This window comes from Sceloporus occidentalis, unplaced genomic scaffold (genome assembly GCF_023333645.1).
Source record: "Sceloporus occidentalis isolate IW3139 unplaced genomic scaffold, rSceOcc1.0.p SCAF_14, whole genome shotgun sequence".
Lineage (NCBI taxonomy): Eukaryota > Metazoa > Chordata > Lepidosauria > Squamata > Phrynosomatidae > Sceloporus > Sceloporus occidentalis.
The window spans coordinates 2,237,200-2,258,872 of NW_028316994.1; the positions used below are offsets into that span (position 1 = coordinate 2,237,200).

At 38.7% G+C, this 21,673-nt stretch overlaps 2 protein-coding genes and 1 pseudogene across 2 annotated transcripts; 1 reads left to right on the top strand and 2 right to left on the bottom strand.

Moving 5' to 3' along the window:
* Window positions 1-600: 600 nt before the first annotated feature.
* Window positions 601-5,201, bottom strand: LOC149303511 (vomeronasal type-2 receptor 26-like). Its single transcript, XM_089480750.1, has 4 exons — window positions 4,398-5,201; window positions 3,765-3,992; window positions 2,164-2,290; window positions 601-1,583 (listed from the first exon to the last, which is right to left on the bottom strand). The coding sequence occupies exons 1-4, from the start codon at window positions 5,187-5,189 to the stop codon at window positions 601-603; spliced, it is 2,130 nt and encodes a 709-aa protein (XP_089336876.1). The 5' UTR covers window positions 5,190-5,201.
* A 2,971-nt stretch (window positions 5,202-8,172) lies between these two features.
* LOC149303512 (U6 spliceosomal RNA) lies at window positions 8,173-8,272 on the top strand (annotated as a pseudogene).
* A 3,276-nt stretch (window positions 8,273-11,548) lies between these two features.
* LOC149303513 (vomeronasal type-2 receptor 26-like) lies at window positions 11,549-20,993 on the bottom strand. The gene is made up of 7 exons (XM_089480751.1): window positions 20,951-20,993; window positions 18,804-18,903; window positions 17,362-17,653; window positions 16,407-17,264; window positions 15,689-15,916; window positions 13,511-13,637; window positions 11,549-12,459 (listed from the first exon to the last, which is right to left on the bottom strand). The coding sequence occupies exons 1-7, from the start codon at window positions 20,991-20,993 to the stop codon at window positions 11,549-11,551; spliced, it is 2,559 nt and encodes an 852-aa protein (XP_089336877.1).
* Between the last annotated feature and the right edge of the window lie 680 nt (window positions 20,994-21,673).

Consider the following 21,673-nt stretch of genomic DNA (forward strand, 5'->3'; position numbering starts at 1 on the left):
ACAAAACAGTAAAACAAGGGAGTTGATTTCCTCTAAACACAAAGTTTCCATTCAGGGGAAATTCCCTCTCCCCAGACAATTCAGTAACGCTAGAGGGACACTAAAGGGGAGCCGACAATTCCGTTCCAATGTTAAAGAGCCATGCAATATGTAATTATTATTATTATTATTTAAATAAAATATCATGAGAAAAGTCAATGACAACACACAAACACAGCACAGAATTTTATTTAAAAAATCAATAGGTTCAATAACCATTACCAGACCCAATTCTATCAACACTAACAACTTTATCCAAAATAAAATAGTTTGCAGGATTTTTTTTAAAAAACTGTGAAATGTGACAATACAAACCTCTTCTGTTTCAGAAAAAACAGTTCCTCAGTGATGATTAATTTTCTATCTACAAAATTTTGTCTATAGAATTTTAAGATATTTATATCACAAAAGGAATGAAATCTCCTCCTCTTACATTATAATTGTAACATAAACGGGTTATTCCTTCATGATTGAGAAAAGTGGTTACAATATATTTAACATGATCTGGAACTACATAGTTTCTTACAAGCTCTGTGCCAGCTTAATTGGCCTCTCTCTTTCTCAATCACCTTCCCCTTTGCTGAACATATTTTTAACTTGAAACATATTTTTTTCTGGACTATAAAGAGGCAAAATAATTATTCTTTCTTTTTTTTTCATGATATTTTCCTTCCTGTTCAGCTCTGGCCTGACTACAATGATGTAGCATTTAGGGGAAAAGATACAACCTAGTAAGCCAGCAGTGGAAGACAAGATGGAAAAGATCTCCACAGCCACCATGTATTTTCCTTTGCTGCTGAGGTTGGTTGGTATAAATGATAGCCAAACACTGCAAAAGACCAACATACTGAAAGTAATAAACTTGGTCTCATTGAAACTGTCAGGTAACCTCCTGGCTAAAAATGCCACAACAAAATTGACAATGGCCAGGGAGCCCAAATAGCCCAAAACCAGGTAAAACATGAATGCTGAGCCCTCTTTACATTCTAGTATAATTCTCCCATCCAATGAATGCATGTCTACATCTGGGAATGGAGGGAACATACTTAGCCAAATGGTACAAATACCTGCCTGAATAAATGTTCCAGAGAGGATAAAAGAATATGCTAATCTTTTCCCTACCCACATCTTCATTCTAGATCCTGGTTTGGTGGCCATGAATGCTAGAACCACAGTGATGGTTTTTGTCAAAATGCTGGAAAGAGCCACAGAGAAGACAATGCCAAAAAAAATTTGTCGGAGAAGGCAAGTCACTTTCTCTGGAGGTCCAATAAACAGCAGAGAGCAAAGAAAGCAAAGAAGAAGTGAGATGAGAAGGAGGTAGGTCAAACTTCGATTATTGGCTTTAACTATGGGAGTGTCTTTATGCTTCACAAATGTTCCAAGTACTAAAGCTGTGATCAAAGAGAAAAAAGTCGCTAAGATAGTTAAGATGATACCCAAATCTTCTCTGAAAGAGAGGTAAGTTAGATCTTTGGGAACACATTGAGTTTGGTCCTCATTGGGATGTTGGTCTTCAGGACATTGAATGCAAGAATCCAAGTCTGATGGGGGGGAAAAGGATTTGTTTAGTTGTTCAGGACTTTTAAAAGACTGATCAGTACTTCTGTTTTGTTGTTGTTGTTAATAGTTACATTCATATAATTGGAAGTCGGTGCACTTGTATTCTTGTATAATAGGCCAGGAACTATTTGAAATATTTTATGCCCCAACCTTTGTAAGAGTATGTTTAAAAAGAAAAGGCATTATACTGTTTTGTCATTTCATTTCTGAGAATGGACACAGAAATCTAGTAATGACCAGTGATAGGAGCTAACTAATTAAAAAAAATGTTATGAAATAAATTGAAAATTTGTTATTGAATAGAAGGATGCTTAATTAAACTGGGCCAATCATGGCAATATTGTATATGTGGATGCTGAACAGTTATAGATGTACACATCTAGCTTAACATAATGCCAGGCAATGAATATAATTGCATGCAAATGCCACCTTTAGGAGAACATTTTTACTCAGGACCCTAGAAGAACACTGCTCAGTTATGGATGGCTTCCTCATATCATTGTAGTTATGTTTCCTAATACATTATGGAATTTCTTGATATCTCTGTGTATCATGTCTCACCCTTCTGGTTAGAGATCATCCCTTCTGGACATGGAATACAATCGTAACAACAAAATGCCTCTCCTTCCTTCTTTTTCTTGCTGTATCCAGGATAGCAGTAATCATTGCACACTGAATGGGGCAGAACCTGTCCAGAATCAAGAGGAAAGATTAACAGGAGAGGAATGTGTCACAAGAACTCTGTTTTCCAGTTAGTTGACATTAATTGATTGATTGAGTCATTGATTGCTTTTACAGTTAACTGATAAATTTCTCCAAGCCATTGGCCAATGGGAAACTCCATTCTAGTTGGTCAAAATCTTATTTTAATCAGGGGGCATGCAGCCCAGATTTAGCTTAATCCCATTGAGTTTATGAGGCAGTGATGTTTCAGGAGAAATGGCATGATCTGCCTCAGTTGTCTATGTATGCCATCCACATCTGCCAATATATCTGTTTGGACTTGAAATTCAGTAAGGACAACAATGGAATATATGGAATATTGTGATGAAATTAAGACTTGAAGCAAAATTAATTCATACAATCTAATTAGACATGGATGCATCCCTTCCTTTATCTCTTCTTTCAAGTCGGAGTGGGGCAAGTTATGAGATCATTAAAAAGTAGCATTATTGATAGACTATGGGATGTAAAAGAGAGCAACGGAATGGTAAAGTTCTCAGGAATTAAAATTTGATTGGCTTCCATAAATTTCTTGGCAGTATTAGTTTAATTAGTAGAGTAATGCATTACCTATGAAAGAGACTATTGAAGATACATTTCCAGGCTTAGAATATCATGCTTGGAATATCTAGCAGTAATAAAGGTGCTCTAAAGATGAGGTGTGTACTCAGGAATTATTTCCGGAAATATGCAGTGATTTTGTGATATATATTTTTTTAACAGGACTGAAGTTGGCAAATAACAGTATGTTTTCAAAAGCTACTTCTGCATATGCAGAGAGGCAGGATTGCAAATATGTGGAACAGACCGAAAACAGAACATGGTTTATTTACCACATTTTACTGTCCAAGGCACGCTCCCATCCCTGCTAAGATAATTAAATCCCACATCTAAACTAATCTCCTCTGTGATTGTTATAGTGTGCCTTCAAATTACTTCTGACTTATGGTGAGCCTAAGGTGAACCTATGACAGGGTTTCCTTGGCAGAATTTGTTCAGAGGGATATGCCTTTGCTTTCCACTGAGGCTGAGAGAGTGTGTCACTTGTCCAAGGTCATCATTAGGTTTCCATGGCTCAAGTAGGGATTTGAACCCTGGTCTCCTAGTGTCCTATTCCAATACTCAAACTCCCTGTACCACTTCATATATGACAACATTTGGTCAGAAGCAACAAGCAACATAGAAGAGGAGGCAAGGTTCTCCCCTCTTTTTCCTCGTCTAAAGAGAATTAATGAGTTCATAAATCTAACTTGGCCATCCATAGGGAAGTGGAAGTAAACACAGGTGAAACAAACAAGTTTGACCATGCTAATTTTTAATCCGACTTTGCACCGAATGGAAAGAATAGCAATTTTGTTTTTTTTTAATTTGCCCAGCACAATTTGGCCAACAATGATCCATTCCATTTGATGTATCAAGCTTCAATCACTATGCTTCACCTGCTTAAAGCTTTCATGCCATACAATTTGGTCGTCATTAATGGTTAACTCTTGATCTGGCGGAGCCTGAGGATTCAATCGTCCAACTTTCACTCTAACAATTGAGCCATTGGAGAGCATCAGCCAGTTTGTAACATCAAATCCTGTGACTAATTCCCCATTTTCATCAAAGCACACCGTCTCCCCGGCACTGTTATTGAATAAGATCCTCTTTAGAAAGTGATGGACCTACAATGAAAAGGGATATATGAAGAGCTAGATCATGAAAATACTGTTTTTCCACTTAGTCGTGATGGACCTATACTGAAAGACAGCATGAAGGGAAAAAAATCTGGGTCTTGAAAGTACAACAATGAGCAAGCTTGCTGCAATTCCCTTGATATTATGTGGGATAGTTTTTCATTTTTCTCATTTCTTTGCCATTTGCTTGATAGCAAATTGATTCCCTCCCCCTGCCCCCAGTTTTTAATGGTCTGAATCCTAAATTATTAATGAATGGTCCCAAACTAGGTAGTTTCATTCAGTCTAATTACAACTGATTGCAGCTGGCTATGCTAATCTAAAAGTGAAATGTTAGAATTCTTAAAAAAATTAGATTATACTTCTTTACTTTGGGAAAAAAGGTGCTATTACCAGCCATAATGGCACATTCAATAATGTCAGTCTTGCTCCTTTTATCACTCTAGCATGTTTGGAGCTGGATTCATATATAGCATGCAGAGCATGTGCCACAGCATACACAGCATTGTAGACATTGTAACTGTGGCCAGTCATGTTCGTGTCAAATAAAATTCCAGGCAGAGACTTCAGCTGTTCCTCACCACTGCAATGTTTCTTCTCTTCGTGTATGTTATTCCTTTTTAATGAACCGTCAAATGCTTGTTCCCAGAAATCCAGGATAAAACCATCTCCTTTGGCCCAGGAAGGTCTTATCATATGAATGAATTCCTGAAATCCTAATGGCTGGTTGGAATGAACAGTGAATGAAATGGAACCATGTAAGCTTTGTAGATCCCATATTTTTTGGAATGATAAAGATGCGAAATCCCAGTGGGATGTAACAATCCACACTTTACCCAGAGGTGGCAATCCTAAAAATGGTATTGCAAACAGCAAGAGTCTCAAGCTCTGATAAGAGGGAGGCTCTCCATACACAAAAATGACATTGGCTTTCTTCTCAATCACAATATTATAGCTTTCCCATTGCTGTAAAAACAAATCAATAATTTCATCTACATATGCCCACTGTAGAATTCTGACAGTGAAGGCAGAACAGATGCCATTCTGGGAAAGCACCATCTCCATCACTTGTAAAAATCTGTCCCCTTTGTCATCATCCGCAGCAGCAAGCCCAATCCATGTCCATTGGAAATGCTGAAGTAGTCGTACAACTCCTCTGTACTGTTGGGCTTCATCTGGGACCATCTGATACAAGAATGGGAAACGGATTTTGGTACTTTGTGCTGGCAAAAAGGACCCATAGGTGAGCTGAAATAAAATGTATAAGGATTTTTTTCCAGCTGTTTTATAAGAGATTGGCACTTTAAAAGCACAAATTTTAAGGGTTTCCTTTAAGGGTTCACTTTGAATGAAATCCAGAATTAGAGAACTCAATTTCTCTTCTCGGAAGAACTAAAGTTAGGGAAAGTCCCCACCAAACCACTGCTGTGGAACAGTGCTTATGATTAAGAATGTTCTCCCAAAATTGAGTTCTGTCATCCGAAGCTGCAGGAACCCAGGCTTTGTCTTCTTCTGTGTGATGATATAGCCAGGTTTTTTAGCTTTTCTCGGAGGATTTGTTTTTGATAGTCTTGTCCACTACAGAACAAGTTTCAGTTTTTCTATAGTCTTCAAGCTTAGCATTGAGAATTGGATATTATACTCTCTGTAAGATTGGGGTCACCTTTATTTAAAGCTGAATTATGCTGAGTATTCATGATGAGCTTGTGATCAACAGGGATGCTGAGATCCTTTTGACATAACATACTCTTGAACCAGAGGCCTAAATATCATAAAGGAAACAGATCATGTCTGATCTTGGCAGCTAAGTAGGGTCAGCTCTGGTTAGTATTTGCAAGGGAGACTGCTAATATTATATTCAGCCCCTGTTTTCCCATTCTACCAAATTTACTGCCATCTGGCAGTAAAGTCAATAAAAATATTTTGTTTTGCACCAGCAGTTCTCATTAGGATTCACTTCTTCATTAACCCCGTGCCCCTTTAGATTCATGAAGAGCCATTTACAACGGTTCTTACTACAGATTTCCAATGAACTGTTGATTCATCTGGTGGTTTGTTTGGGGTTTTTTTTTTTTTTTTTTTTTGGTCTTGCTTGTGTTTAACCCGTTTGCTAGACAAGAAGTCCCAGCGAACTTCATTAAATGCTTATCTGAAATGAAGATGGCATCTAACACTTGGGAAGCCCTCATGCATACAGCTTACCTGTGGAGTCTTGTAAATGTCTGCAATTATCTTTATATTGGCAGAGATTTCAGATATGCATCCTCCGATTATTGCTACAAGGTTGTTCTGGTTGTGACATTTGAAGTTGGGGAGAAACTTATGTTGAATGGAAAGCAGGCTCAGGGTGGCCTTATATGTCATCCTTGCAGTATAGTAACTATTGAGGATATGGAATCCCAGAGAAAAATTGGATAAGATTTTGGGATCTTTGTTGATCTCTTTGATGGCAAATGCCAAAGCCAGTATATGCTGGTAATTCTTGGGCACTGAGCTGCAAGAAGAGTTTCAGGTTGTTTAACCTATTATTATTATTATTATTATTATTATTATTATTATTATTTCTTATCTGTCTCTTCTTATGGGTTGAGATAGGGAACAACAACAATTAACAAATACACAACACCAGTTAATAACACATCACTTAAAACACACATCAATTTAAAAGGACAAATATAGTGCACACATTAAAACAATCCACATTTAAAATTCACAATTTTACACAAAATTTGCAGCCAAACAGTAGAACCAATGCCAATGCACTCAGGCTCATCATCATTCTTAGGGCAAGCTTTCAAGATTGAGGTGGGGGTTTAAAACCATAGTAGACAATACACTGAAAGATTTTAATAAAATGAAATAAGAGAAATAGGGTACTTAAAAGAAACAGAAGAACTAAGAGCTAAACATAACTGCACAACAGGGGGTTGGACTGGATGGCTATTGTGTTGTCTTCCACTTCTCTGATTCTATGATTTGAAATTATTCTAATGCCTAATAATCTAATGCCTGCACTTACTGGAGTGCAATGAAAGAAACATGTAAAATGACATTAGGCTGGACCAAGATGGATTATTCATATTAACTGAAGTTAGAGGAACAATCTAAAATCACCACTACAAACTTCTGCAATGTCAGCTAATTTGAGAGGAATGCCTCATATATTTTGGACTTGTTCATGATACATGATAATTGATTCACAAATTAGTTTTTAAAGAATATATATTCCTAATGCACTTTTGAATGAAAAGTATGAAGAAAGCAGAACAAAACTGTTTTGGCAGATACTTGTATCATATACTTCCTCTTATAAAGCTGTCAGATTTGACTGAGTGTTCAAGTATGCTTTAAGTATGACTGATAAGCCTGATTTTTATGCTGCATAATGTGGAAATAGGCCGGGAAAATATGAGGGATGAAAACAATAGGGAGAATGAAAATGGCAGTATCTCTAATATGTTATAATATGAAGTGACATTTTTAAAAAATCCCAGAAGATTGGAAGTGATTAAGAGGTAATAAGGGCAGAGACAAAGTATGAGACAGAACAAGGAGTAGGAAAGCAAAATAATGGAAGTAGTGGAAGGAATGACAAGTCCAAGTAACTTGGGATGCTACTTGGCTACTAAAGCATAGTAATAAGACAGCAAGAAAATTATTTCTTACAGGGGTTCATCAATCAGTATCTTTGTAGGCTGTTCCACAAAAGAGAGGTTGTTAGAGAGAAAGAAGACTTGAGAAACAATCCCACCAATGACAAAATCTCCAGGCTGGTAAAATTCATTACGAATAGGGAAGGGATCATTGCCTATGGTGCAGTTAATAGAACATGTCCTGCATACAGTATGACTCAACAGTACAAATAGTAATACCACCACCACTACAATCTTGTTGAAAAAACGTTGTTTCCAAAAATTGGCACCCATTGTACCATGGTCAGCTTTGTATATGGATATATTACCAGTTATGCTCTAGCTTCCTTGCATTCTGGAAGACGCTCTTGTTACACTGACTTTCTGCTTGTCCTGTTCAGGCAATTGGATGTCAGTACTGTATTTTTTAAGGTAACAATGGCTCCTTGCCTTCCAATATCCCTGCACAACATAGTTTCTTTATGTCTTCATTCGACCTCTTGGACTGAACAAGATCCACAAGCTTCTTTTCTTTTTGAAATCCTCCTGTATACTAAAATTGGAACGATACAGAGAAGATTAGCATGGCCCCTGCGCAAGGATGACATTGAGGATATTGGCTTATACATCACTGTGGTACTAAACATTTGGTCAAAAGGAAGAAATCTGTGTGCTTAGTCATAATTTTGTAATAAGAGTCATTTTTCCAGGGTATGAAAGAAAGAAGAGGAAGATTAATTGTGGAAGGAGAAGGGAAGTGAAAGAAGTGTACTCACATTATATGTTTTGGAATTGTGACAAGAGAATACTGACAAAAATGAAATTAAGAGCATTGTACATAGGAATAACCAGGCTCATGCCTAAATTAAGCTCTAATTGTGGTTTATATGTTTAAAATGTCAGTTCGTATACCCTTTTCCAGATACAGTTGTTGATCTTGCTAGTGATCTCTTGAAAGCTGTTGTGTTACAAAAAAGAAACCAGTAATTTAGATAATGATAGGGAAGATGATAGCCTGTCAAGCACATTAGATTTTGAAATTGCATCACGACTAACAAAACTTTTGCTAGTATTTTGAATTTTACAACTGTTTTCAACTTTGAGGACAAGAAGAAATAAATGGCACGCAGGCAATTGGTTCAGGCTGTGTCTGTACAGAACTAAAATTATTCAAAAGTACTGGTCACTCATGTTTAATGTAAGTTGAAAGCTCATATTAAATGCAGAATCACTAGCTGCAGAATTTGATACACAGTATGACTCATGCTAATATGCATCTTCTTTAAGAGATCACTTCCATTTGATGTTATTCTTCATGAGATCACTTCCATTTAATGTTTGCCCCATTTATGCTTGTTGAGTGATATTTCTAAAAGTATTTATTAATGAAATGTTTTAATTTATGCATGCAAAAAAGAGAAAGGTCTCCAACCATTAAACAACACCATTTAAATTGTGATGCTGTATGATTTGGTGGAATCAGAGCAAGACTACCAACATACAGTGCGCCCTTGTTTTACGGGGGGAACCGTTCAGGACCCCCCATGTAAAACAAAAAATGTGTATGCTCAAGCCCCATTACAAGTAATGGGGCTCATGCTTGCGGCGGTGTGTGGTGGCGGCACATGCGTGCCACGGACACTCACACCATTGTTTATTCTGGCACATGGCGCTGGAAGAAGCAGTGCTGCTTTCAGCATATCCTGTAAGCAGTGTATAATGCGTCTGCGTATGATGTGGGTGTAATTTTCTGGGTCCACACCTTCAAGGCCTGTGTAGCTCAGTACTCTCATTATCAGGTGCTTGACAAGGTTTTCTTGGAGAAGAATTCTTAAGAAGAAATATCATAAACCTCTGTGGAAAATGAGAAACCAAAAAACTAAGATTGTTGCACCTGTAGAAAGAGAATGATCTTGAATGTGTGTGCATGTGCATTCAAGTCACCTGTCAACATTATGGAGACTATGAATTTCTTAGGCAATACTGGTTTTTCCAGTTCCTTCCTCTGACATATAGCCTACAGCACCTGGTATTGGTTGATGGTCTCCCATCCAAGTACTAACCAAGGCTGGGCCTCCTTATCTTCCAAGATCAGATGAGACCTGGCATCTTTAGGGCATGTTTTGTTTTTGTGTGCCTTCAAGTTGTTTCCGACTCATTGCAACTCTAAAGCGAACTTATAACAAGGTTTTCTTGGGCGGTGTACAGACCGTCACTTTGGGATGGCCTGCACCTGCCCCTTTCCCCGACGGATCGGGGCCTGAGCTGCCACAGCGGCAGCCCCGGAGGCCCTGATCCGCCGCTTTTCCTGGCCTCAGGGAAGCGGCAAAAGGTCGCTTCCCCACAGCCTGGAAAGGGGTGTCCTTGGGGCTTCATGCCCCAAGGACACCCCAACAGTGGCAGGGAGAGAGAGAAAGGGCCCGCTTGGCCCCTTTCTTTGTATCGCTGGCATGGCTATTTAAAGGCCGCGCCAGCGATACATGTGGCAGAAGGAGCTTCAAAACAGAGCTCCTTCTGGCACCACTGAAAGGGCTCCACAAGCGCCCTTCAGCGGCACCAAGACATAATGGCCGCGCTGCGCCATTTGGATGCGATGCAGCTGTTACGTCAAAATGGTGGCGCCCGTGTGAACAGGGTGCCACCATTTTGTATGTACTCTGTACGTACTAGGGTTGCGGGCATCTAAAAGAGACGCCCCCAGGCAACCCTAGTACGTATGGAGTACACACAAAATGGCCCATCTGGACAGGGCTTTGGCAAGTTTAATCAGAGGGGGGTTGACTTTGCCATTCTCTCAGGCTGGGGCAGTGTGACTTAAGGTCATCCAGAGGATTTCATGGCAAGGCCAAGATTCAAACCCTGGTCTCCAGAGCTGTAGTCCAACACTCAAACCACTACAAGATACACAGGGCTAAATCACTTGGAGAAGCTCTGGCTTATCTGCTGCTGAAGTTTCTTGATCAGATGAGCAGACTAAAGTGACTCTCTGGGAGGAGTTTTTAAATCTCCCCTCCCCACAGTCTGATCAAGGCCACCACTAAAACAGATTTGATAGTTATCATAAATGAGACAAAGGGACAGAAAACTCAGTTCCTCACTTTATTGGAATAAAACTCTACAAAGTGCCAGAGAGCACTTAATAGTCACTGAATTTCTACAGTTGTGGGCATACCTCCTAGCCTTGAGCTAAATCCAAGGTGTGTCCAAAAGCAGATGTTGATTACATTTTTACACTAAATAAATAAATAAATAATCAAAGGAACTTTGTTCCAAAGGACTAAGCTCTTATTTTCTTCTCGCAGTTTTGGAAACAAAAAACGTTTAGAAGCTACCTCACTTTTGCTTCTAACAACTCAAAGTTTCCTGTAGGAAAAGCAATGAGCTCATGTCTAGGTTTCCTGAAATGTGAGGCTGGACTAAACAGTGCAATAATATCACTTGTCTATGCTATTAGCACCTTTCATGCTTGCCTAGATCTGCATAATATCATTTTGTGAACCAAATAGATTCCAAAACTGTTTTTTGGGGGGTGCTGCTGGTGTACGTCATGCTCATTACACTTTTTAAATGCTTTGACACCACAGCTCCCAATGAAGTATGTTTTTCTCTCATCTTGCCTGCAAGGAAGGGTTTAAAGGAAGGGAAAGTGACTGCATTTATTTACTTATTTAATAATTTCTCTACCTTGTCTCCCCCCCCCCCCGCCCTTTTACTGGCTTCCTGCTACAATGGATGAGAAAGTTTAACATAGGTGTTGTCAGAGTACATTTAAGACAAAAGACGCGGCAACGGCTACACCACCCTTTCTGTGGAAAGGCCAGATAGGGACTGTGGCATACGGTTGCTGTGATCCTGATCTGGCCCCCAAACTACAAATCTCAGGATTGTGCTTGTACACCCACATCATATAATTTATATCCGTCTACTGCTTCTCCTTGTTAACTGGCCCCTGTTATTTAGTTCAGGCTTCAGCACAATGATGTAACATTTAGGGGAAAAGATGCAAGCTAGTAAACCAGCAGTGGAGATTAAGATAGAGAAGATCTCCACAGCGGCCATGTATTTCCCCTTGGTGCTCAGGTAAGCTGGAATAAAGGACAACCAAACACTGCAAAATACCAACATGCTGAAAGTGATGAACTTGGCTTCATTGAAACTATCTGGCAACTTCCTGGCTAGGAAAGCCACAGTAAAACTGACAAGAGAAAGGAAGCCCATATAGCTCAGCACACAGGAAAACATGACAACTGAGCCCTCATTACATTCTACTGTTATTTCCCCCTTTAAAGAATACTTATCCAATTCTGGGAATGGTGGGAAAGTACTTAGCCAAATTGTGCAAAGTCCCACTTGAATGCATGGACAGGAAAGAGCAATGCCATTTGCCAATCCTTTCCCAATCCATTTCCTCATCCTGGAACTTGGTTTGGTAGTCATGAATGCTAAAACTACAGTGATAGTCTTTGCCAAAAGAGCAGAAAGAGCAGCAGAGAAGATGATGCCAAAAGTTATTTGCCGAAGAAGACAAGTCATCTGTGTTGGCTTCCCAAGGAACAGCAAGGAGCAGAGGAAGCAAAGAAAAAGGGAGCTGAGGAGGATGTAGGTGAGGGTCCGATTGTTGGCTTTCACTATGGGAGTGCCATGGTTTTTCACAAAGATTCCAAGTACTAAGGCTGTGATCATGGCAAAGCCAACAGCAGACAAAGCTAGAGTGATCCCCAAAGGTTCCCCATATGAAAGGTAGCTTATAATCTTTGGAATGCATTGGTTCCGTTCCAAATTTGAGTGCTGATCTTCTGAACATTTGGCACATGCATCCATGTCTGAAAACAGGAAGAAATGTTTAATTATTCCAGGGTTTTGAGATTTATGGAAAAAGTTTGAAACAGACATGGAGAACAGCTCTTTCTGTGGTCTTATGTTCCTAAAACATTTTTTTTAATCAAGAATACAGAAATGATCGTATGTTGGTTATGAGTTTTTTTCTTCTTCTAGAGAGTCAGGACACCATTAATTCAGATATCAGAGGGTGATCAAATTCTTGGTGATCCATTCCATGCATTGTTTTACTTGCCATTTATGGCTGTGACCACATTGCAGAAATAATCCAGTTTGATACCACTTAAACTGCCATGGCTCAATGCTATGAAATTCAGGGATTTGTAGTTTGTTGTGACACCAGGGCTTTCTGATAAAGAATGCTAGACATCTCACAAAACTCCAGTTCCCAGAATCCTCTAACATTACTCTATGGTCAACATCAGGTGGATACTGACCATCAAATTGTGTTGGAAGACTTACAAATGCCTAAAGAAGTGTTTTCTCTAGGTCTTCCATCATAACTCTATGGTCAACCTCCTATGGAGTCATGCTGAAAGACCTAGAGATTCCTCAATCCTCAAATAATGAAATCTGCAAAAATCAAAGCGACAAATGTGGAGGATTGACTGTATATGACTTGCTTCCGGTCATGTGTGGGTAGGGCTTGGGTTGACAGTTTCCACTATTTTATTTTACTTTTTATTAAACCACCGAGACCTATCAAGTGAATTATGGAAAGATACCGTTTTTTTTTAAAAAAATAGCCCATAACTATGTTTCCAATAAAACAGCTCACAGCCCCTCCACATATGAATAGTCTTTACAGGTAAATAACCCACTCCTGGATACCACTAAACATTGTTCATTTCTGCAGTGAAAGGTATGGGAGAAGGTGAGGTCATTTTGTTGCTGTTATTGTTAAATAATTGGCTGTCATAAATCCTTAAAGATCTTTTGCAAATCACCTAGATGTATAAAAGTAAATAAAGATGTACTTTCTGGGCATCTCTGCTATAGGATATGTTTGAAATATCTGTACAGTTTACCCCCTACCCTTCTGATATGAAATCATCCCTTCCGGACATGGCGCACAATCATAGCAACAAAACTTCTCCCCCTCCTTTTTTTTCCTGCTGTATCCAGGATAGCAGTTCTCATTGCAGACAGAAAGGGGCAGAACCTGTGAATGAACAAGAAAACAGACTAGCACAAATAAAATCCACAGTATATATTTGACAAGCAGATTGTTACTACTTTCTTGTCTGATCCCTGCACTTGGTGTGTGCCTGATGTACTGGTTGTGGAGATGTTGAAACAGTAATGGAAAGGGATGACCAAAGAAAGAAAGAAAGAACACCAAGACCAGGTTAACCTTGTTTTGGGTATACCTGGTTTCCTTGGTTGGTATTCTCATTTGGAAAAGAGCATGTTCTCAGCTTTCTCCAAAGAGTTTATCACACAGCTAAAAAATCTGATTTACCTTGCCCAGTTTGAATCCTCTGCTGGGATGCAGCCAGATTATCAGACACATTTTGCTGCCAATGCCACCTCCCACCTAAAACCCAGCTACCAGCCATGCTCAGCTGGCCAATTTGCAAAGCTGGGAAGCTCCTGACATTGCAAATTGGCTGGCTGAGCATAGCTGGGAATCGGGTTTTAGGCCAGAGGCAGCTTCAGTGGCAAAATTTGTCTGATAATATCCAGCTGCATCCCAGAAGAGGATTCAAACCGAACAAGGTAAGCTGGATATTTTAGTTGTGCACGCTAAACTCCCAAGTCTCCCTGGACTTCTGACTCACTTGGGCATCCTTCCCAGTGAGGCAACCAGGAAAAGTCTCAATCCAACTGCTACTCCAGTCTTTTCCCACAGTTCTTCCTTCTCCCAGAGGTCAGATGTAAAGGAGTTAATTGAAAACCTTCTCCTCTGGCATCCCATCTCTCCTCCATTCTTCCCCATCAGCATTCAACAGTGCTCTTTTATTGCATTCCTGGCCCCTGCTGCTGCTTTAATTGAGGCCAGCAGCCAATTCTCCTTCTTGAGTCCAGGAAATTTGGAACAGCTGAGACAGTGCTTCTGGTGAATCCTACTCTTCCACACTGCCCAAATTTAGTACAGTACTTGACATTTATTCTTGCTGAAATTCATTTTGCTAGTTTTGTTCTAGCTCTCAAATCTATTAAGGTTAGTTTGAACCCTTCTGGGGTATTAGTGACCCTTTAACCTATGTTAAATTTTATAACCTCATATGGGGCCAGCATGGAGTAGTGGTATGAGCACTGGGTTAGGACAGTGGGAGACCAGGATTTGAATCCCAGCTCAGCTATGAAAGTGCACTGTGTGACCTTGGCCAAATCACACATTCTCACCCTCTGAGGCAATGGCAAACCTCCTCTAAAGAAACTTTCCAAGAAAACCCGACGATAGGGTCGTCATAAGTCAGAAATGACTTAAAGGCACACACGCACACAAAAACAACCCTCATATGACATAGAAAAATAACAATCAAAATGCAATATTATCTTTTTAGCTTTGCACCATTCATTTATATTTTTCTAGTTAGGAAAAAAAGGGGAATGGAGGAAAAATACTTTTTGTTGTTAATTTCTGTCAAGTTGACTTTGACTTATGGCAACTCTATATTTAAGTCATGCTATTATCAAGGTCTAGCAAACTCAGAGGTGTAGCTTCCTTGAGTCTATTCATCTGTACTGTGGTCTTCCTCTCTTCCTACTGCCTTCTACCTTACCAAGAATCTTATTCTTTTTAATATGTTGTGTCTTTTTATGATTTGTCCAAAGAATGCCAGTCTCAGATGAGTTTTGGTTTCTAGGGACAGTTCAGACTTGATTTGCTCTTGGACACATCTATTTGTCTTTTTGACAGTTGCAATGGAAGACAACATTATCCAGATCTACTATAATATGCCAAAATGCTTGAGCCAATGTGAAAAAATGCATACTGTACAAATTAAAGAAAATGTATACATAATTTTTATATTAGGTAAACTATGGGTAAAAATGCATACGAATATGCAGGAAATCAAAAACAAGGTCTTGCAGCTTGGTGCTTACAAAGGATGGAAGGAAAATAACAGCAGGGTGTGAAGATATGCAGTGAAACTGAGACTGAAAGTTTCCAATATCCCTATCCAATACATCAGGTCAAGGGCAAGCAAAAGCCTGCCCACAATAAAATAAATATGAATAGTCTTTACAGTTAAATATCTTCACCTTATTAAAGCTTGTGTGCCACACAATTGCATCATCATTGAGAGATAATTCCTTGCCCAGAGGAGCTTGAGGATCCATTGTTCCAAATATGACCCTCACCACTGATTCATTGTTGAACATCAACCAATTTGTCACATCAAAGCCAGCCACTAATGCTCCATTTTCATCAAAATGAATAGTGTCTCCAGCACTATTATTGAACAAGATGTTTTTAAGAAAAGGATGGAGCTAGGTGGGAAGAGAAAATGTAACAATGGGAACATAAATAATTGTTTCCTCACACAGTATATAATATGTTCTTATTTTGTACATTATTTTGTAGTTAACTTTTTATTTCCTTTCTGAGTGAGCAGGGATATGTGAAAAAACCCACCCACAATTATTATTTTATACAGTGGCTGCAACTGCATATCCCCTCAGCATAGCATAAATATATATAAGCAGAGATATTCTCTGCAGCAGTATGCAACCCCTGTTCAGAACAAAACATTTGACAACACATGTCAATTACTGCAGGATGGTATGCAATGTGCAACTATAATGCACAATGTTGTATGTGCAAATCTGCTTCAGCACTTATACATCGTTATACATACATAAAAATGTCAGCCAGTATCTGGAAGATTTTCACCCCACTATAGGATCAGAGGTCACAATTTCCACTAGTTGTGAGTTATATTCCACATTGTTTTTAAAAAAAGCACAACAGTTTAATTACCTCCCATGGCTGCACATTTTGCAAAATCATTCTCCCTCCTTTTGTCGATCTTTTGTACTTGGAGCTAGATTTGTATAAGGCATCCAGTGCATGTGCCACAGCATAGACAGCATTGTAGACATTGTAGCTATGGCCAGTCATGTTCATTTCAAACAAAGTTCCAGGAATGGTCTCTAGTTTTTCTTCCCCAGTGCATGGTTTCTTCTCCCCTTGCTCTTTGGATATTTTTAATGAGCAGCTGAAAGCCTGTTCCCAGAAAGCCTGGATAAAGCCATCTTGTTTGGCCCAGGAGGGACTTATCTTCTGAATGAATTTTTGGAAACCAAATGGCTGATTGGAGTGAACACTGAAGACTATGGAACCATGGAAAGTCTGCATTCCCCATGTCTTCTGAATGGACAATGAATCAAAATCCCAGTGGGATGTAGCAATCCATACTTTACCTATTGGTGGAAATCCCCACCAATTATATGCTAGAAACAGTAGCAATCTCAGTATTTGAAAGGATGGAGGTTCCCCATATACAAAAAATACATTGACTTTTCTTTCCATCAAAACTGAATATTTCTCCACTTGCCCAATAAGCAAGTTTATCAGCTCATTCATATAAGCCTGTTTTGGAATTTTAACCATAAAGGCATAACAAATGCCATGAAGGGAAAGCATTGGCACTGTTGTCTGCAAAAATTTGTCCCCGTTGTCATCATCCACAGCAAAGAGTCCAATCCACATCCATGTGAAATGCTGAAGTAATCTGACAACCCCAATGTACTGATGGTATTCATTTGGGACCATCTGATACAAGGAAGAAAATAGTGTTTTATCTTCTTGTAGTGGAGAAAATGATCCAAATGTCAGCTGAAATGAAATCCATCATGATTATTCAGGCGGTTTACAAGAGAATGTCAGTACTCCACCACTGTAAAATATCCATACCTTTCTGCATATGTCTTACCTGTGGGATCTTGTAGATGGCAGAAATTGTGGCAATATTTATGGAGGTCTTAGAAACAAGGCTTCCAATGAGAGCCATCAGATTACTCTGAAGATTACACTTGAAGTTTGGAACAAACCTATGTTGTCCAGAAAGCAGGCTGAGAGTGGCTTTACAGGTCATACTTGCCGTGTAGTAGCTGTTGAGGATGTGGAACCCCAGAGTAATATTAGATAAGATTTGGGGATTCTCATTGATCTCTTTTACAGCAAATGCCAAGGCCAGGATGTGCTGATAGTTCTTTGGTACTGAACTGTAATGAAAGATATAGCCTGTTTAAGCAAACAGAAGTACATGGGGTAGCCTTCAACAGAATTGTTCTCCATATATTCAAAACTGAGGAGTAAAATGGATGCCAGTTGACAGTACATAGTGATGGTATTGAAGAAAGTGGCATGTTAACAGCTTTTTAAAGAATACCTGGAACAAGGAAATAGATACTTCCACCATAAGGAGCAATATATATTTTTTTGGCAGTTGCAGTCTTTATTCACCTTTCAGGAGTTATCTAAGCATACAAACATTAAAAAAAATCAAATCTCAAAACTGGAGATAAATCATGGCAGAGTTGTCCTGTATATTATGAAAGCTGCAAGAACTACAGTATATATGCTAAAACATGAAAGGACTATACGACACCAACTCAGATTGGCTGATAAAGCTTAATGAACATGTTGAAATGGATATGTTGACCATGTTAATCAAGGAGAAATTCCCAGTTAACTTTTTAAATGAGTGGAATTTGTTTATTTCATTTTAAAAATGAAAATGGGTTCATTTGTCAATAAGTGGGCTTGAATAATAGTTACAATTCATTAGATGTAGAAGGAGATTTTTATTATCATTAAAAGGGAGTTAAACTATAGTTTCAAGTATAACCAAAAGCTTTGGGGAAGGAAATGTACGTATTTGTATTTTTCTTTCCTTTTTATTTGTAGAGATATTTTGTAAGTTTTATATTTTCTTCTTTTTTCTTTGTTTGATCTGTATATTTTATAAATGTAAAATAATCCCTCTCTGTGTATGTATGTGTGTGTATATATATATATATATATATATATAACCCCAAAGTACACAGAACCCGTGCAAGTTCTGAAAAACAAATTCGACAGAATATATACCATAAAACGTCCTTGCTATCTTTGGTGCATGTTCTTATCAGTTTACTCACAGCCTAAATTTCTCAACCTGGAGAATTATTTTAAGATTATAATCTGAGTTTTAAATTGAAACAACTTCTATTTTCTAACATAATTATATTTATTATAGGCATACAGCTATTAGGGTATCACAGTTTGCTCTAGCTCACTGTCATTTTCCATGCTAAACACAGATCTGTAATGTGTGAGATGAATGATTTCTTAATTTTGATCTTAACATGTTATACCAAAATAATTGCTTACACGGGTTCATCAATTAGCATCTGTACTGGCAGTTCAATGAACGAAGGAGGATTATGCAGGAAGAACACCTGGGAAACAATAGCACCTAGGATCAGATTTCCTGGATGATAAAATGCATAAGGAATCGGGTGAGGATCATCCTGTATAGTGCAATTGATGGAATGTGTCTTGCATGCAGTATGACACAGGAGTAGAAGAAGCAACAGCACTATCATAGCGATCAGGTTGAGAAAACTCATCTTCCAAATGTAGATTTGCATTTTTCCCCAACTGCATCAATAGCTTACTGGCATTCTGTTTACTTTGGTTTTCCCTGAACTTCAGTGCCTCTCTTGGTATTCTGATTTACATATTTAGCCAGTAGAAGACCTTCTGCTGCAGTGTCTCTCCATTCCTTCCAGTTCAAAAGGATTGCTTGTGTTCTTCTTGAGCTTATAGAACATACTGTGCTTACCTCCCAGTTTCTCCTCTCAGAACAAAAAAGAAATCTAAGCGTACTTGTTCTTGGGGTGTGTGTGTGTGTGAGAGAGAGATAATATCCTAACTGATAGCTATTATCTGATAATCAGAAACTTTGCTAATATGTGACATTACAAAACACAAAACTTTGAGAATTCTCTTTTAAAAAGATAATGTAACAGGAAAAAACCTGTGAATATAAGAGCTTTATAGAAATGCTAAATGAAATTTTCAGGAAAAGATCATAAGCAGCATAAGCAACTTTCTCTCTCTCTGTGTGTGTGTGTGTATGTGTAGGATGCACAGAATTAATCATCATGTGTATTTCTATTTGCTAAAAAATGATGAAGCAACCAGCTGATCTAAATAACATTGAAATATTAAAACTATATTGTAGTACAGAATGACAAAGCCCTTCCTATACCTACCTATCCCAACTTCTAAGCAGCATGGGGAATTTTATAGTTTCTTTTTTCAGATGGAAGAACTGTTGACTTTGATCGTGGTCCATAGAGTTCCATTGTTTAGCAGGAAGAAAATCAGCAGTTTCAACAATGACAGGGGGAGATAATTACTTCTCAAGAGTTTGGGCCTTTGTGAAATCACCTGAGAAAATAGATACATATAATGTTTAGTTTTACTTGTTGCTTTCGCTGCTGCTAGGTGGCATATGTCCTGGGTCCTTTTGCCTTGAACAGTTTTGAAGTTCATAGCACATCATGGCAAGAATGTCTCTGGATTAAATACAAAGTCATAGCCTGGAGAATGTTTTAAAATTTTTATTTAGTAATATTTTATTATATATGACAACAAAACACACACACACACGCACACACACACACAACATGCACACAAACTACAGCAGATGCATGCTCAATGTAATATGGCTCCAAAGCTTATTCTGATAAGTAATGAAACATGTAAATCACCCTCTCCTCATGTTATTTATATCAAAAGGGTATTATGTGGTTCCTAGAAAATGGGGTTGTTCATCTGACCCACCTATACATGGGTGCCATGATTGTGTGCAAGTGTATGCACAAGCAGCTGCCAATGATAAGGTTCATCATTGCAGATGACCAAGATCTCGGTATCCAGTAGTGATGCCAGTCTCATGTCCTACACTTAAGTGTCCAGCTAGTATCATGACACTGTTCCTCAGTAGTCATGCTTTCTTCAGATTTATTCCTTCAGATTCCCAAAAAGAAATTGATCTTTTATAATACTTCCTGTAAACAACCTCCACAGAAAAGTAATTCCTAATAGCATTTTATGACTTAGAAGAATTGATTGGGAAATGAAATGTAGTTTTAAAAAGTAAATGTCATGGTGAGGTTAGCACTAACTGATGGATGCCATCTGCCCAAATGACTGCTGTCCATCATCCTAGAGCATCTATCTCATGAAACAAAGCATGTACATCCAAAATTTCTATCAAAGTATAGGTTTTGGATACTAAGAAAGCCAAAAATCTTAGATCTCTGTTTTGACACATCTCAGATAAAAAACATGCTCCATTATATGAGAAATGACAGAAATTCACAATGGAGAGGAATGGAAGCAGAAGACCTGCAACATAAATTTGAAGCACTGACACTTTTAGGTCTTAATATAAAAAGAATTAGAAATATAAATTATCAATTCCTGAAATGCACTTTGTGTTTTCACTGGTCAAAAACTTGGCTCACTTTCCTTTGCTATTAATTCTAGATGTAGATGGGAGGCCGCCATGATGACGCTGCCGCCACATACTGGGGTTGCGGTGTGTGCAGAGGCTCCACTCCTACGCAACCGTAGTATGTGTCCAGGTCGGTGCAAAGCACCGGTCTGGATTAAGCTCAAGATAGCAGGTGATAGGCTTCTTACCAGCTATAAATAACATTCACAGCTAAATTTCTGTGGTAGATCATTGCACTTGTATTTCAACTGGTAGTTGGCCAATCCAGGAGACTGAGGAAGCCATGACAGACAAAATGTCTGCACTGGGGGTCAGTGAAAAGTGGCAAGATGGAGGACACCTTACAGTGCTATGCAGTTTACTTGAACCTTTCTAGCTCACCTATTCCTGCTGAAGTGTAGTGGAAAACACAATCCCTTCACCATAATTTGAATTAAAATTATGGTCTTCTGTTTGTAGAAAGGAGGAAAGCATTTTTGTGTCTATCTCTGGTAGCCAAATGCCTGGGGCGGCACATGGTTCAACCCCATGATCTCTAGTGATAGACCTCAAGTGAAATGGGCAGTGGACCATTTACACTGCAGTGGCTAGTCTTCACACTCTGATGAATAGAATGAAAATTGCACAAAATGCAGCCCACACAGCAAAATCAAGAACACCAGCATTTTGATGTCTAAGCATCCCTTCCAGACTTCCATTTGTTTCTTGCATGTGTAACACTATTTAACCTACT